This window comes from Scyliorhinus torazame, chromosome 12 (assembly GCF_047496885.1).
Source record: "Scyliorhinus torazame isolate Kashiwa2021f chromosome 12, sScyTor2.1, whole genome shotgun sequence".
In the NCBI taxonomy this organism is placed as follows: Eukaryota; Metazoa; Chordata; class Chondrichthyes; order Carcharhiniformes; family Scyliorhinidae; genus Scyliorhinus; species Scyliorhinus torazame.
Window position 1 is genome coordinate 217,319,592 of NC_092718.1, and position 16,472 is coordinate 217,336,063.

The 16,472-nt window shown below is 47.8% G+C and overlaps 1 protein-coding gene across 5 annotated transcripts in view; it reads right to left on the minus strand.

The window, feature by feature from the left end:
• The window catches only part of bcas3 (BCAS3 microtubule associated cell migration factor), a 1,250,799-nt gene that overhangs the window by 598,609 nt on the left and 635,718 nt on the right, over positions 1 to 16,472 (minus strand). For all 5 annotated transcript variants that reach the window (XM_072469937.1, XM_072469940.1, XM_072469936.1 and 2 more), the window contains exons 17-18: positions 9,559 to 9,689; positions 6,908 to 7,073 (exon numbers count right to left, since the gene is read on the minus strand). In XM_072469937.1, the coding sequence (XP_072326038.1) occupies positions 6,908 to 7,073; positions 9,559 to 9,689 (297 nt within the window). The remainder of the gene's footprint in view (positions 1 to 6,907; positions 7,074 to 9,558; positions 9,690 to 16,472) is intronic.

Consider the following 16,472-nt stretch of genomic DNA (forward strand, 5'->3'; position numbering starts at 1 on the left):
CGCCATTGCCAAGGGCTCAATCGGCAGGGTAAAAGGCAGCAGGGAGAGCGGACACCCCTGTCTCGTCCTCAGTGCAACCCAAGGTACTCCGAGCTGACCCTGTTAGTCTGAACACTCGCCTTCAGGGCCTTATGCAACAGCCGAACCCAGTCCACAAATTCCCGCCCAAACCCAAACTATCCCAGCAGCTCGAATAAATACGCCCACTCCACCCGATTGAAAGGTTTCTCTGCATCCATCGCCACAACCAGCTTGAAAACATTCTTATCCGCCAATAACCCCACGTCCAACCTCCACTATGGCCATTGGGGTCTCCCCTTTGCAACCATAAATCCACCCAATGCGGTGCGTGGTCAGACACCACGATTGCCGAATACTCGGATCCAACCACCCCCGCCAACAGCTTCTTATCCAGGACAAAGAAGTCAATCTGGTAGTGCACCTGGTGGATGTGTGAGGAGTACGAACATTCCTTCACCCTCGGCCTCTCAAACCGCAAAGGGTCTGCCCCTCCCATGCGTTCCATAAACCCCAACAGCTCCTTTGCCATTGCCGACACCTTCAGGGACCTGGGACATGACCTGTCGAACCTAGGATTCAGCACCCTATTAAAATCCCCCCATAATCAGCCGGTGCGGAATCTTCACCAACACCTGCCTCAAAAACACCACCTCATCCCATACACATTCACCAGCACCACGAGCATCCCCTCCTACCTCCCACCCACCATCACAAATCCAGGCAGGGCCTGTCACTATAATTCCCTCCTCAAAAGCCACCCTCATATTGATCAACATTGTCACCCCCACTCGTTTTCATATCCAACCCCGAATGGAATACCTGCCCCACCCTCCATACATCAGCCAGATTGCAGCCATTGCAAGGGGCCTGTTGAATGACTGGTCTGGGGTAATCCTGTCGGCAGTCTCTCCCTGGCTAAACTGTCATCCGAGACTATGCTTCTGTCTCCATTCTGACCCAGAATCCTCCATCTTGTGCATATCTGTGTCCTAGCCCTTGAAGAATATTGCACCTTGGCCCATGCATGCTGGGAAAGAGGGACATAGGACTGATTTATCTGACGGGGCTGACTCTGGTGCGGGTTTCCTGCCTTTGAGATGGTCCACATGTTTGCATACCATCCGTTCCTTGATTTTTTTTTTAATAAACATTTTATTGAGGTATTTTTTGGTATTATAACAACACAATAAACAATGTACATGAAACTATAAACATAGTGCAAAAGCCATCTCCCTCCCTTACAGGCCCACCTTTATTAACCCCCTACTCTAAGCTAAACTACCACCCCCCCCCCCTTCTGCTGACGCTTAATTTTCCGCAAAGAAGTCGACGAACGGTTGCCACCTCTGGGTGAACCCTAACAGTGACCCTCTCAAGGCAAACTTGATTTTCTCCAAACAGAGAAAGCTAGCCATGTCCGATAGCCAGGTGTCCGACTTCGGGGGCTTTGAGTCCCTCCAAGCTAATAGTAACCGTCTCCGGGCTACCAGGGAAGCAAAGGCCGGAACGTCTGCCTCTTTCTCCTCCTGGATTCCCGGGTCTTCCGACACCCCGAAAATCGCCACCTCTGGACTCAGCGCCACCCTTGTTTTTAACACCGTGGACATGACATCTGCAAACCCCTGCCAAAATCCCCTAAGCTTCGGACATGCCCAGAACATGTGGACATGGTTCGCTGGTCCTCCCGCACATTTTGCACATCTGTCTTCCACCCCAAAGAATCTGCTCATCCGAGCCACTGTCATGTGAGCCCGGTGAACAACCTTAAATTGTATCAGGCGGAGCCTGGCACATGTTGCGGACGCGTTGACTCTACTCAATGCGTCCGCCCAGAGACCATCCTCTATCTCTCCTTCCAGCTCCTCCTCCCACTTGCGCTTCAGCTCCACGGCCTGCGTCTCCTCTGACCCCATAAGTTCCTTGCGTTCCTTGATTTTGACCATACAAGAGACCTCTCTACTCCAGTGCCCAGTGTCCATCGGGCACTATCCCCAAGTTGCGGACATACAGGGTATCCCCTGGCTTGAGCCCTCTGTCCTCTTTCCGGTGGTCATGGTAATTTCTCTGGAGGACTTGATTTTCTCCACCTTCCCACCAAGATTGGGAAAAGTTAGGCTTAGACGGGTTTGGCCCATCAGTAATTCTGCCAGTGCTACCCGGTCATTATATGTGGTGCGGCCCAATAGGTGAAGAGAAAACGGGGCAATTTCATCTCAATGCACCCAGTGGCTTGTTTCTTTATGCCCCTCTTAAAAATTTGTACCGCTCAGCCAGGCCATGTGAAGAAGGGTGGCAAGGGGCTGTCCGAAGTGTTTCCCTCCATTCGCCTGCAGGAACTTGGAGAATTCCTTGCTGGTGAAAGGGGTGCCATTATCAGCAATACCAAACGACTGGCTTAGCTTCTCAATGGTGGTCCGAGAAGTGGTGGATGGCATCCGGTAGACGTCCATCTATTCTGAGTGGGCGTCGGTATAATCACATCCAGGGCTAGCCTGGCCACTCCCAGGGTGAGGTGAGGCTGATGGCAGGAGCTTTTGATGCTCTTGTAATGCCATACCTCTCGATGCCCTCATCGAGCCCCGGCCACTACATGTAACCTCTGGCGAGCATCTTCATTTTGGACATCCCGGGCATCCCTTGTGCAGGGCCTGCAGTATGGCTTTCCTGTTTTGCCTCGGGACCAGTACACAGGCTCCCCACAGGGGAATGCAGTCTTCACCGCAAGCTCCTGTTGCTTAGTTGTGACAACCTGCAATTCTTCAGGCAGTTTCCCCTGTAAACCTCATGTAGGACGCAGTGGTGCAACTTTGCCAACATAGGGTCCTATTGCATCCACACATGAATTTGTGAGGTTGCGACCGGTAAGGTGTCCATAAAATTTAGCTAACACGACTTTGTCCTCTACTGGCAGGGAAGAGGGGCATGTCAGCAATGGAGTCAGTTCTGTGCATCCATGTGCGCAATTTGTGTACCCAGGTGATATCCAAAGGCACATTGATACACTGCCAACGATAGTGCTCATCGCTGGGTTCTGGCCAACGCTATCGGTGGCATTGCCTTGTCTTCTTTGATAAGACTGAGTAATGGTTTGTGGTCCGTGATGATTGCAAAGTGCCGCCCATGAACATGAATATATTTATGGAACTTTTTGACTGCGCAGATCACGGCCACTCCTTCCTTTTCAAACCGAGCTTACTTGCGGCTCTGCATCAGCCAAGATTCTCGGCGGATAGGCTATTGATCTCTCCGTTCCATTGTCCATTCGATGGGACAATATCGTCGTGCTGCCATATGGGGAGGCATCACACGTGGTTATGTTGTAATGTGTTAGCAGCCTAGAGGGCGACAGTTATCGTTTTACATTGGCAAATGCCTCTTCTTGTAGTGCCCTCCATGCACATTTCTGATGTTTCTTTTGAAGTGCATGTAGTGGTGCCAATATGGTTGCCAGATTCTGACTGTAGTTTTGTAATAGTTCATGAGCCCTACGAATGACCGTAGCTCTGTCATATTCTCTGGTGTGGGGGCCCGCTTGATAGCTCGAACCTTCTCCTCCACTGGGTGAAAATGGTCCTCGTGTACCTGGTACCTCAGGGATGTGACCTCTTTCGCCTGGAAGACGCACTTGTCCCTTTTTAGACAGACGCCTGCCTCAGAGAAATGGTAGAGGACTTCCTCTAAATTATCTAGCCGTTCCTTCCCGGTGGCTCCGGTAATCAAGGCATAGATCGCCACCTTCGGAACCCTTGATAGATGCTCCCCTAACTCGCTGGAAGATTGCACAGGCAGATGATACTCCAAATAGAAGCCTGGTGTATTCATACAGTCCCCTGTGGGTATTTACGGTCACATCTTTCCTGGATGGCGTATCCAATTCCAACTGGAGATGTGCATGGCTCACATCCAACTTGGAGAAAGAATGGGCCCCCAACCAACTTTGCATAAAGGATCTCCACAGGTGGCACTAGGTACCCGTCCAATGAGGCCTTGTTCACCGTCATTTTAATCGCCACACAGACAGGTGGTCTTGTCTGGCTGCAGCACCGGGACTAATGGTGCTGCTCACTCTGTGAACTGAACTAGGCAAATAATCCCCGGGTTTTCCAACCGGCTCAGCTCGTCATCCACTTTCGACAGCAGGGCATATGGAACCAGGCGAGCCCTAAAATACTTGGGTTGGGCTTCTGGACCCTCGTAAATTTTGGCCATTGCTCCCTTTATTTTCTCCAACCCTTCATGGAAAGCCTCTATGAGTATTTTCCCAGGACCTTGTACAACGCGCCTGAACCCATTTTAAAGATCTTCTCCAAGCTAGGTGGAGCCTCTGGGACCCTGAGCCACTCTCAGTGCCAGGCGAACTGATTGCCTCCCGTCAGCAACCGGAGTCACCATTGTCCCAATGATGGACAAAGGCTCTCCAGTAAATGTCGCTAATCATGCCTTACTGTCCCTTCGGCCCAGGTGTTGGACCCCTGTACACTTTCCAGTATGTTTGTTGCCCAATGACTGAGACAGCAGCCCCTTTGTCGATTTTAATCTCTAGTGGGTGGCCATTTACATGAATGGTGATCTTGATGAGGGCTACTTTTGATGCCGTAATGCAATTTAGTTGTATGCAATCATCTTCATCGGGTTGTGCTAAGTGCTTCATCCGGGTTCTTGATAGATGTGACCTCCGACCAGGGCGATGTGTTTGCTGACAGTCTGGCGTTCCTGGTCCCGACAGTTCCTGCGACCACAGGTGCAGCATAATTGTGAGTCATCCTCCGTATCAATAATAATAATAATAATAATAATCACTTATTAAAACTTAGAACATACAGTGCAGAAGGAAGCCATTTGGCCCATCGAGTCTGCACCGACCCACTTAAACTCTCACTTCCACCCTATCCCCGTAACCCAATAACGCCTCCTAACCTTTTTAGTCACTAAGGGCAATTTATCATGGCCAATCCACCTAACCTGCACGTCTATGGACTGTGGGAGGAAACCGGAGCGCCCCGGAGGAAACTCACACAGACACGGAGAGAACGTGCAGACTCCGCAGACAGTGACCCAGCGGGGAAATCAAACCTGGGACCCTGGCGCTGCGAAGCCACAGTGCTATCCACTTGTGCTACCATGCTGGTTTGTGTAAATATTGTCACAAGTAGGCTTCAATGAAGTTACTGTGACAAGCCCCTAGCCGCCACATTTTGGCGCCTGTTCGGGGAGGCCGGTACGGCAATGAAGCCTTCGAGTTCCTGGACTCCCTTACCTGCATTTCCACATGAGAAGGATAATTCTATGGCCTTTTTTAAGTCCAAAATATTTTTGCCAACAACTTACGTAGGGTCGCCATGTTGTTTATGCCACACACAATGCTGTCTCGCAACATCTCATAGTCACAATGTTTGGCCAGGTTCACCCGGCCATGTTGAATCTGTACCTCTGTACTATCATCAACGGTTCGGGGTTGTAATGGTCTACAACAAGTGCTACCAACTCATCAACGGTCTTCGAATCTGGGGCTCCACAGGCAGACAGTATTACCTTTTGTCAGTCGCCTCCTGTAATTGCATTTGCCTGAGAGAAATACTGCATCAGCTCAGCACACTGGGCCCAATCATCTATGCCTGTGTTGAAAGCCTCAAATCTCCCTAAAAGCAGCAGTTTTAAACTTTCTCTGACCATGCTCGTGTGCTGAGGAATTCAAACGCGGTACGGAAGCCCAGAATCGCAGCTGTAGATTTTCCTCGTCGCCAGTATAATATCTTCAGGGTCCCGAGAAGGTGAAACAACGAAGGTTTATTTAGGCAAACAAAAGTAAAGGCTGCAACATGGCATACAGCACATAAGTCCCAGCCGGGACTAGTGATCATGCTTGTCCCAATCCAGGCCATCTTTTAAGTACCTGGTGCTCGAGCCCCAGCTGCTAGGTCTCCGCCCCTCAGTGGGGGAGTTCATATTCCCTGAGCCCCACAGGGGTCATCGCCGTGGGTCTTGTCAGGGTTGTCATATAATTTCTTTGCTTTTGAATTCTATTCCTTTAGAAATGAACCTCAGTACAATGTTAGGACTATTTATGGCTTTGTGAACCTGTGTCATGATTTTTAATGGTTCGTGAAGCTGTACCCCTGATCCCTTTGCTCCTCTACCCTATTTAGAATCTTATTTTACAAGGTGGCCTCCTTATTCTTCCTACAAAAATGCTGTGCCGAAAACATACCTCCAATGAAATTAATTTGCCATTTATATGCTCAATCTGTAAGATTGTTCTCGTCGTCTTGTAATGTATCACAGTGTTTTTCAGAATTTGGTGTCAGTTTGGTAGTACCTGTAAACTTGATATTGTCCTTCAGATTCTGGTTTGTGTAAATATTAAACCACGGTGATCCCAGCATCAGTCACTACTGAACACCACTTCCCAACCATTGCCAATTGTCGTAACAACCCATCTGGTTCACTAATGTCCTTTCGGGAAGGAAATCTGCCATCCTTACCTGGTCTGGCCTACCTGTGACTCCTGACCCACAGCAATGTGGTTGATTCTTAACTGCCCCCTCATGGGCAATTAAGGATGGGCAATAAATGCTGGCCCAACCAGTGAAGCTCACATCCAATGAATGAACAAAAAGAGTTCACCAGGCTGAGTGCCTATTCCACATATTAAAATTGTCCCTTCCATGTCTACCAGCTTGCTATGTCAAAGGTGCAGTCTTTGCAACGAGTTTCTTCAAGAAAGTTTCATTTTTAAGACCTGCCGAGAGGAGCATCTTAAATATCACAAGTGCCACTTGTGGTCGGGCGGCTGCACAACTGTTACATTTATAAATTCCTAAGAACAAAACTTGTAGGTCAGGCACTGTTGGCGCAGACATATCCATGGAGTGTCTGAATATCTTACCTGGCCAGAGACCAGCTTGCTCGCGGAGATGTTAACAACTCCAGCTGAGTATCATCGTTGATCTTCTGCACGGTGTTGACGGGTCGTGGCTCAATTGTGTGCTCCACCAGGTTACCGTAGCAACTAATAATGAACAGGGAATCCACTACTGACTGTTTCGACTGATCTAAGGACGGAATATATGCACAAAGTTTTGGGATAGTAAATGCAGTAATAAAATAATTTCAACAACATGTGAATGTTCACAATCATGAGGTTAGATATCAGCTCTGAAAGATATGTAAACTGAACTCAAAAATAAAATACTGTTGGAAATCTAAAATAAAAACAAAATTGCTGGAAATTCTGATGGAGAATCATCTCGACCTGAAACATTAACACTGGGATGGATTCTCTGCAGCTCCCTGCCGAAATTGCATTCGGCCTGGGGGCGGAGAATCTACTTCCACACCGTAATCAGGCCCATGTTGATCCAGCGATTCTCCAGGCCCCGAAAATCGACGTGACCGCGGAGTACGCCATGCGGCTGGGGGCCCATTGACAGAGGCCCGTCCAGCAATCCTCCGCTCCCGACCGCTGAGTTCTCGCCGGCGTGGAACTACCACCTATTGCCGGTCGGGATGCTGCCGTGGCAGCTACGGACTCAGTCCGCGGCTGCCCTGGTCGGGGGCGGGGGATCGGAGACTGGGGGAGGGGGGGGGGAAGGGGCATTATAGGCAGCCGGGGGTTAGATCTGTGGGGTTAGATGCTCGGGCGCGCGGACGATCGGGGGTGGGTCTCATTTTTCGGTGTGGCTCCGCGTTCCGAGTACGCCATGGAGCTCGGCACCAGCCGCTGGAGGCAGCCGCCGAACCAGAGGTGCAGGGGCCTGTATCCGCAGCTAAAGCTGCGATATGTACTCCGGGTCCCTGTTAGCCCCCTGCAGAGCACTGAATTAGGTCAACCTTTTTAATCAGAATTTCGGGAATAAAACTCCACCGTTTTTACGCCGGTGTGGAGACAGAGTCCCAGTTTGGAAGACTCCAGCCCACTGTTTTTCATGGATGCTGCCTAACCTGTTAAGTATTTCCAGCATTTGTTCATTTTATTCCTGAATTGAACAGCCTAACAAGATATTAGACACAGAAAAGTGGCTGGCATACAATATAACTGCTTTTGGCTAAAAGTCCTGTTCTGAAAGGTTGACTTGGAGTTTGCGGGATTTTTCTATTTCACATATTGTAAGATAATTGGCACTTTAACCTTTCACTCTGAGTATTCAGTCATATGGGAAGAGATACCTTTGTATTTGGGTCTCAAATCACTTGATGACTACTTCTTCATTTGTCTTACCTTCCATACTACTCTTTTATTCCCTTTGATGGTGTCTTGTACGATGGATCTTCATGCATATCCAAATTTTCACAGAATCACAGGAGTCACAACTCAGAATAGGTCATTGCTCCCGTTCAAAGGTGTGTATCTGATCAAAGCTCTCTTGTCCATAAAACGCAAGAGGAATTCAATCCGGCCAATTACTGCCCTTCAGCCTATTCTTGATCATCAGTAAAGTGATGGAAGATGTCGTCGGAAGTGCTATCAAATGGCTCTTACTCAGCAATAACCTGCTCACTGACAATAGCTTGGGTTCTGCCAGGGTCATTTTGCTATTGAGCTCACTACAGTCTTGATCCAAACACGGCAAAATAATTGAATTTAAGAGGTGAATGGAGAGTGACTGTCTTGGACATCAAGGCAACATTTGACCGGATGTGGCATCAAGGGGCCCGAGCAAAATCGAAGTCAATGTGAATCAGGCAAAAATTGTCCACTAGGTGGAGTCACACCTAGTACAAAGGAAAATGGTTGTGGTCATTGGAGGCCAATCATCTCAGCCCTAGAATATCGCTGCAGGAGTTCCATGGGGTAGTGTCTTTAGACTGCATCATAAATGACCATCCCTCCAACATCAGGTCAAAAGTGGGGATGTTCATTCATGATTTCACAATGTTCTGACTCTGTCACTATCTTCTGCAATGTGGGCCGACCTCCGAACCCTTGGTCCATCTCTTCAGGCATCTCCCCCTCCCCGGGCACACCGCGCGCAGGTGATGGCTGTGAATGAGCACTCAGCAAACAGGCAGGAGTCAGACTGGCATAGATTGAAGAGCACTGGTGCTCAGCTCTCTGCAGGTTATCATCACCTGCTGCCCTCGACAGTGACTCGCCGACACAGTCCCAGCACCCTGGAGTGATGTGACTCCGATCCTGGGATGGTGGGAAATGGGGGTGGGTGGGGAGTGTGTAAGGTAGCGATGATGGACCATGTGAAGCAGGCAAGTATGAGGGCCTCCCTGCTCCCAGGAAGGCCTGGGGTTTACCTCTCTGTCTGTGCTCTGTTTGGTCTTATTACTTAGGTAGTTGGAGAGAGGGCAGGCAGGGTGTGGTGTGGTGGGACAGAAAACAAATCAGCAGGCCAACACAGTCCTGGTGTATAATTGGTGACCAGTCAGTGCCTTCAAGACAGAAGATAAAAACATTGGGGGGGAAAAAAAAACATTTTGAGTTGCATTTATTCACAAAACTGGAGTCGGTTTCCTTAATTTAAATCTTTATCTGATTTGCCGAATGAGACACTAGAAGAGAGTTTAAAAGTTGTCCAGTGCACTCACCTTTCTCCCGCTTTAGGCCAGGGTTGGCTATTAACCAGGATCGCGATGAAGAAAAAGTGGCAGCAACACAAAACTCTCCACCAGCAGCCTTGCTCGGGGAAATCTGCGGGGCCGACCTGGACTTGCTTTTACTGAAGAAAACAACAAAAGAGACTTCATAAACTGCTGGCACCCACCTGCCTGCTCTCGAACAATCCTCCAGTCACATGCCCTGCTGCACAGCCACATCTCAACTAGATGAACAACAAAAAGTTCAAATGCTAAACTGTTTCTAATTGATGGTCATCACATCAAGAATGCAAACTTTCGTGAACAGATAATAAAGTTTCTGATGAACATTTAACAAGGCTTGATTGCAACACAAAAGGACAACTGGACAGTGATTCATTCATTAACTGGCGACTCACAGTATTCCTGCCTCTGGATTATGTTATCAAAGTTAGAACTATTTTAAGGCAGTTCCCACCAAGGTCACAAAATAATTTCTACAATGACAATTCAGCTGTATTTTATAGCCTGTGCACAAATAATCCTGAAGAAGCATTTTAACCTCATTACTGTTAATTCTGTAACATGCAAGCTAATATTCCAAATGAAATGGTACTATACTAGTATGTTAATATAAGCAAAGATAAATTTAAAACTGAGTTCAAGTCTATTATAGTTCATGAACGAAACACATAGATCTTAAAGGAAGACAATAATATTCAATGTAAAGTACAGGGAAAATTTTCATTGTTTGCCAAATCATAAACCAGAGAGGAAGGGACTGTGGGAGCCTACTTAAAAAAGAGCTATCCAACTGGATAGTGGACAGGTAATAGGCATAACCTTTCAGTAGTCACTATGATCAGAGGTCTGTCTCCATGGTACCAGCATTCACATCAGCAAGAGGTAACAAAGCAATCTTGTCTGGCATTATGTGCTTTCTCCCATTCCTCTAGGTTTTGGTGTACATCAGTTCCTACCATCCAATATTGATGTAGGAGCGTTCAGACATCATATTGTGAAATTCTATTCCTAATCCCATCTATGTGGGTTTTGTTTTTTTTTCTGTTTTTTTTTGCACTGAGTGCTGAATTTGGTGCTTTTTGAGTGCTATAGTGAGAGTTTGGTGACCGAGGGAGTTAGGTGAGGAGGGAGTAAGGTGCTCCTTTCATTTTGTTTCCGACATTTCCGCAAAGAGTGCGAAGAGAGCCAGGAGTTTACAGAAAGTGTAGCTGACTGGGAGCAGGGTCGGAGGGCGGAGATCTAATTAGTCCACAGGGCAGCTATATTCTGTCAGGTAAGAGGGGATGGAGGCTAGGCCAGTTACATGCTCCTCCTGTAGGATGTGGGTGGTGAGGGATACCACCGGTGTCCCCACTGACTATACCTGCGGGAAGTGCACCCAACTTCAGCTCCTCAAAGACCGTGTTAGGGAACTGGAGCTGAAGCTGGATGAACTTCGGATCATCCGGGAGGCAGAGGGGGTGATTGAGAAGAGTTACAAGGAGGTAACCACACCCAAGGTACAGGATAAGAATAGCTGGGTTACAGTCAGGGGGAAAAAAACAAACAGGCAGAAAGTGCAGGGATCCCTCGTGGCCGTTCCCCTTCAAAACAAGTATACCGTTTTGGATGCTGTTGGGGGGGGATGACCTACAGGGGGAAGGCCCTAGCGGCCAGGTCTCTGGCACTGAGTCTGGCTCTGGGGCTCAGAAGGGAAGGGGGGAGAATAGAAAAGCAATAGTTGTAGGAGATTCAATGGTTAGGGGAATAGATAGGAGATTCTATGGTCACGAGCGAGACTCCCGGAAGGTATGTTGCCTCCCGGGTGCCAGGGCCAGGGATGTCTCGGATCGTGTCTTCAGGATCCTTAAGGGGGAGGGTGAGCAGCCAGAAGTCGTGGTGCACATTGGTACCAACGACATAGGTAGGAAAAGGGGTGTGGAGGTAATAAATGAGTTTAGGGAGTTAGGCTGGAAGTTAAAAGCCAGGACAGACAGAGTTGTCATCTCTGGTTTGTTGCCGGTGCCACGTGATAGCGAGGCTAGAAATAGGGAGAGAGTGCAGTTGAACACGTGGCTGCAGGAATGGTGTAGGAGGGAGGGCTTCAGGTATTTGGATAATTGGAGCGCATTCTGGGGAAGGTGGGTTTGTACAAGCAGGACGGGTTGCATCTGAACCAGAGGGGCACCAATATCCTGGGAGGGAGGTTTTCTAGTACTCTTCGGGAGGGTTTAAACTAATTTGGCAGGGGAATGGGAACCGGATTTGTAGTCCAGCAACTAAGGTAGCCGATATTCAGGACGCCAAAGCGTGTAATGAGGCAGTGGGGAAGGGAACACTGACAAAGGAGAGTACTTGCAGGCACGGAGATGGGTTGAAGTGTGGATACTTCAACGCAAGAAGCATCAGGAATAAGGTGGGTGAACTTAAGGCATGGATCGGTACTTGGGACTACGATGTGGTGGCCATCACGGAAACTTGGATAGAAGAGGGGCAGAAATGGTTGTTGGAGGTCCCTGGTTATAGATGTTTCAATAAGATTAGGGAGGGTGGTAAAAGAGGTGGGGGGGGGGTGGCATTATTAATTAGAGATAGTATAACAGCTGCAGAAAGGCAGTTCGAGGAGTATCAGCCTACTGAGGTAGTATGGGTTGAAGTCAGAAATAGGAAAGGAGCAGTCACCTTGTTAGGAGTTTTCTATAGGCCCCCCAATAGTAGCAGAGATCTGGAGGAACAGATTGGGAAACAGATTTTGGAAAGGTGCAGAAGTCATAGGGTAGTAGTCATGGGCGACTTTAACTTCCCAAATATTGAGTGGAAACTCTTTAGATCAAATAGTTTGGATGGGGTGGTGTTTGTGCAGTGTGTCCAGGAAGCTTTTCTAACACAGTATGTAGATTGTCCGACCAGAGGAGGGGCAATATTGGATTTAGTACTGGGTAATGAGCCAGGGCAAGTGATAGATTTGTTAGTGGGGGAGCATTTTGGAGATAGTGACCACAATTCTGTGACTTTCACTTTAGTAATGGAGAGGGATAGGTACGTGCAACAGGGCAAGGTTTACAATTGGGGGAAGGGTAAATACGATGTTGTCAGACAAGAATTGAAGTGCATAAGTTGGGAACATAGGCTGGCAGGGAAGGACACAAGTGAAATGTGGAACTTATTCAAGGAACAGGTGCTACGTGTCCTTGATATGTATGTCCCTGTCAGGCAGGGAAGAGATGGTCGAGTGAGGGAACCATGGTTGACAAGAGAGGTTGAATGTCTTGTTAAGAGGAAAAAGGTGACTTATGTAAGGCTGAGGAAACAAGGTTCAGACAGGGCATTGGAGGGATACAAGATAGCCAGGAGGGAACTGAAGAAAGGGATCAGGAGAGCTAAGAGAGGGCATGAACAATCTTTGGCGGGTAGGATCAAGGAAAACCCCAAGGCCTTTTACACATATGTGAGAAATATGAGAATGACTAGAGCGAGGGTAGGTCCGATCAAGGACAGTAGCGGGAGATTGTGTATTGAGTCTGAAGAGATAGGAGAGGTCTTGAATGAGTACTTTTCTTCTGTATTTACAAATGAGAGGGGCGATATTGTTGGAGAGGACAGTGTGAAACAGATTGGTAAGCTCGAGGAAATACTTGTTAGGAAGGAAGATGTGTTGGGCATTTTGAAAAACTTGAGGATAGACAAGTCCCCCGGGCCTGACGGGATATATCCAAGGATTCTATGGGAAGCAAGAGATGAAATTGCAGAGCCGTTGGCAATGATCTTTTCGTCCTCACTGTCAACAGGGGTGGTACCAGGGGATTGGAGAGTGGCGAATGTCGTGCCCCTGTTCAAAAAAGGGACTAGGGATAACCCTGGGAATTACAGGCCAGTTAGTCTTACTTCGGTGGTAGGCAAAGTAATGGAAAGGGTACTGAAGGATAGGATTTCTGAGCATCTGGAAAGACACTGCTTGATTAGGGATAGTCAGCACGGATTTGTGAGGGGTAGGTCTTGCCTTACAAATCTTATTGAATTCTTTGAGGAGGTGACCAAGCATGTGGATGAAGGCAAAGCAGTGGATGTAGTGTACATGGATTTTAGTAAGGCATTTGATAAAGTTCCCCATGGTAGGCTTATGCAGAAAGTAAGGAGGCATGGGATAGTGGGAAATTTGGCCAGTTGGATAACGAACTGGCTAACCGATAGAAGTCAGAGAGTGGTGGTGGATGGCAAATATTCAGCCTGGATCCCAGTTACCAGTGGCGTACCGCAGGGATCAGTTCTGGGTCCTCTGCTGTTTGTGATTTTCATTAATGACTTGGATGAGGGAGTTGAAGGGTGGGTCAGTAAATTTGCAGACGATACGAAGATTGGTGGAGTTGTGGATAGTACGGAGGGCTGTTGCCGGCTGCAAAGAGACATAGATAGGATGCAGAGCTGGGCTGAGAAGTGGCAGATGGAGTTTAACCCTGAAAAATGTGAGGTTGTCCATTTTGGAAGGACAAATATGAATGCGGAATACAGGGTTAACGGTAGAGTTCTTGGCAATGTGGAGGAGCAGAGAGATCTTGGGGTCTATGTTCATACATCTTTGAAAGTTGCCACTCAAGTGGATAGAGCCTATGGTGTGCTCGCGTTCATTAACAGAGGGATTGAATTTAAGAGCCGTGAGGTAATGATGCAGCTGTACAAAACTTTGGTAAGGCCACATTTGGAGTACTGTGTACAGTTCTGGTCGCCTCATTTTAGGAAGGATGTGGAAGCTTTGGAAAAGGTGCAAAGAAGATTTACCAGGATGTTACCTGGAATGGAGAGTAGGTCTTACGAGGAAAGGTTGAGGGTGCTAGGCCTTTTCTCATTAGAACGGAGAAGGATGAGGGGCGACTTGATAGAGGTTTATAAGATGATCAGGGGAACAGATAGAGTAGACAATCAGAGACTTTTTCCCCGGGTGGAACAAACCATTACAAGGGGACATAAATTTAAGGTGAAAGGTGGAAGATATAGGAGGGATATCAGAGGTAGGTTCTTTACCCAGAGAGTAGTGGGGGCATGGAATGCACTGCCTGTGGAAGTAGTTGAGTCGGAAACATTAGGGACCTTCAAGCAGCTATTGGATAGGTACATGGATTACGGTTAAATGATATAGTGTAGATTTATTTGTTCTCAAGGGCAGCACGGTAGCATTGTGGATAGCACAATTGCTTCACAGCTCCAGGGTCCCAGGTTCGATTCCGGCTTGGGTCACTGTCTGTGCGGAGTCTGCACGTCCTCCCCGTGCCTGCGTGGGTTTCCTCCGGGTGCTCCGGTTTCCTCCCACAGTCCAAAGATGTGCGGGTTAGGTGAATTGGCCAATGATAAATTGCCCTTAATGTCCAAATTGCCCTTGGTGTTGGGTGGAGGTGTTGAGTTTGGGTAGGGTGCTCTTTCCAAGAGCCGGTGCAGACTCAAAGGGCCGAATGGCCTCCTTCTGCACTGTAAATTCAATGATAATCTATGATTAATCTAGGACAAAGGTTCGGCACAACATCGTGGGCCGAAGGGCCTGTTCTGTGCTGTATTTTCTATGTTCTATGTCTTTGCTACAGGTAAGGTAAAGCCGCCATAGTCCCAGATGACCATAGGCTGCTTTCCCCTTTGAGGGGAGAGCTGACTGGTGGTGATTTCACCTGAGGGTCACCAGACCTCAGGCGAGGGGCAAGGTTGAGGAGGCAGGCGTTTATGAATAACCTCAGCCGGTACGGGAATTGAACCCACGCTGCTGGCATCGCTCTACATCACAAACCAGCTTTCTAGCCAACTGACCTAAACCAGCAAAACCTGTCTTTGTTACAATACCCTCCCCATCATCAATCTACATTCATGGTCATATTTATGTTGTTTTTACAGTGCAGAAACACGTCATTCGGCCAAATAGGCCCATGCTGATCTTTATACTCCACACCAGCCTCTCACCTTACTCCATCTAACACGATTACTACATTGTTCCAGGCTTTTCTTCCTCACTTTGTGACATCCTGGTCAATTCCAGCCCCTTGTGCCCCGGAGTCACAACACAAGTGAATTAACCAATAATTCTTATAAAAATACCCAAAGTCTTTGGCCCTTGGCTGCCCAATAATTACAGTCACCAGATTTGTAAATGTAAACATGAGTACTATTGATTTATAACAAGAACAATCATGAAATAGGCAGTAAATATAACTGGTCAATGACAAGTTAATATCTAATACCCACTTTAACGGCTACCACCCACAAACACAAGACCGACAAGCACAAAGGTGGGGAAAGGGGTGAAACACAATAAGAGTCTTTGCTTCAGATGGTGACTTTTTTAGTCGCTTTGCTTCAATCCCAGCCTTCAGTTTAATGCTTTTAATGTGGACTCATTCAGGTACCTTTGGTTTCAGAATGCAGTACTCACAACTTTTAGCAGCTTTCTGGAGAGATATCTATTGCTCACAGCATTTTCTGGAGAGGCACCTTATTCCCCATCAAACTTGGCTTTCAGTTTGGGGTTTGTCTTCAGGCCTCTATAGTCTCAGGAGAAAAGCACCCAGAGGCTTTCTGGAGAGAGTGTCAGACCTCACAGTGGCCTTCTGGAAAGAGTTAGCTGGATCTTTCCGGAGAGAGTGAGTTGGATCTCTTCACCGGGCTGCCAGAATGAAAACTGAAATCAAAACTAGAACCTCAGGACTCTGAAAGGCATTCCAGTGGAATAATGTCTAATCGCCACCTGTTACTAGGAAGAGTACAGCCTTTTGGGCCAATTAATTGGCCACCAGCCAAACAAACTGAGTCCCAACCCATCACTCTGTCTCTGATGCCGGCCAGTCTGTAGCTTCTAACTTAAACCAGCACAGCCTTCTGGATTCTTCCTGCTTGAATTAAAGATGCAGGCTTCTTGTCTTAGTGGCATGTCCATTAATCATCCATGG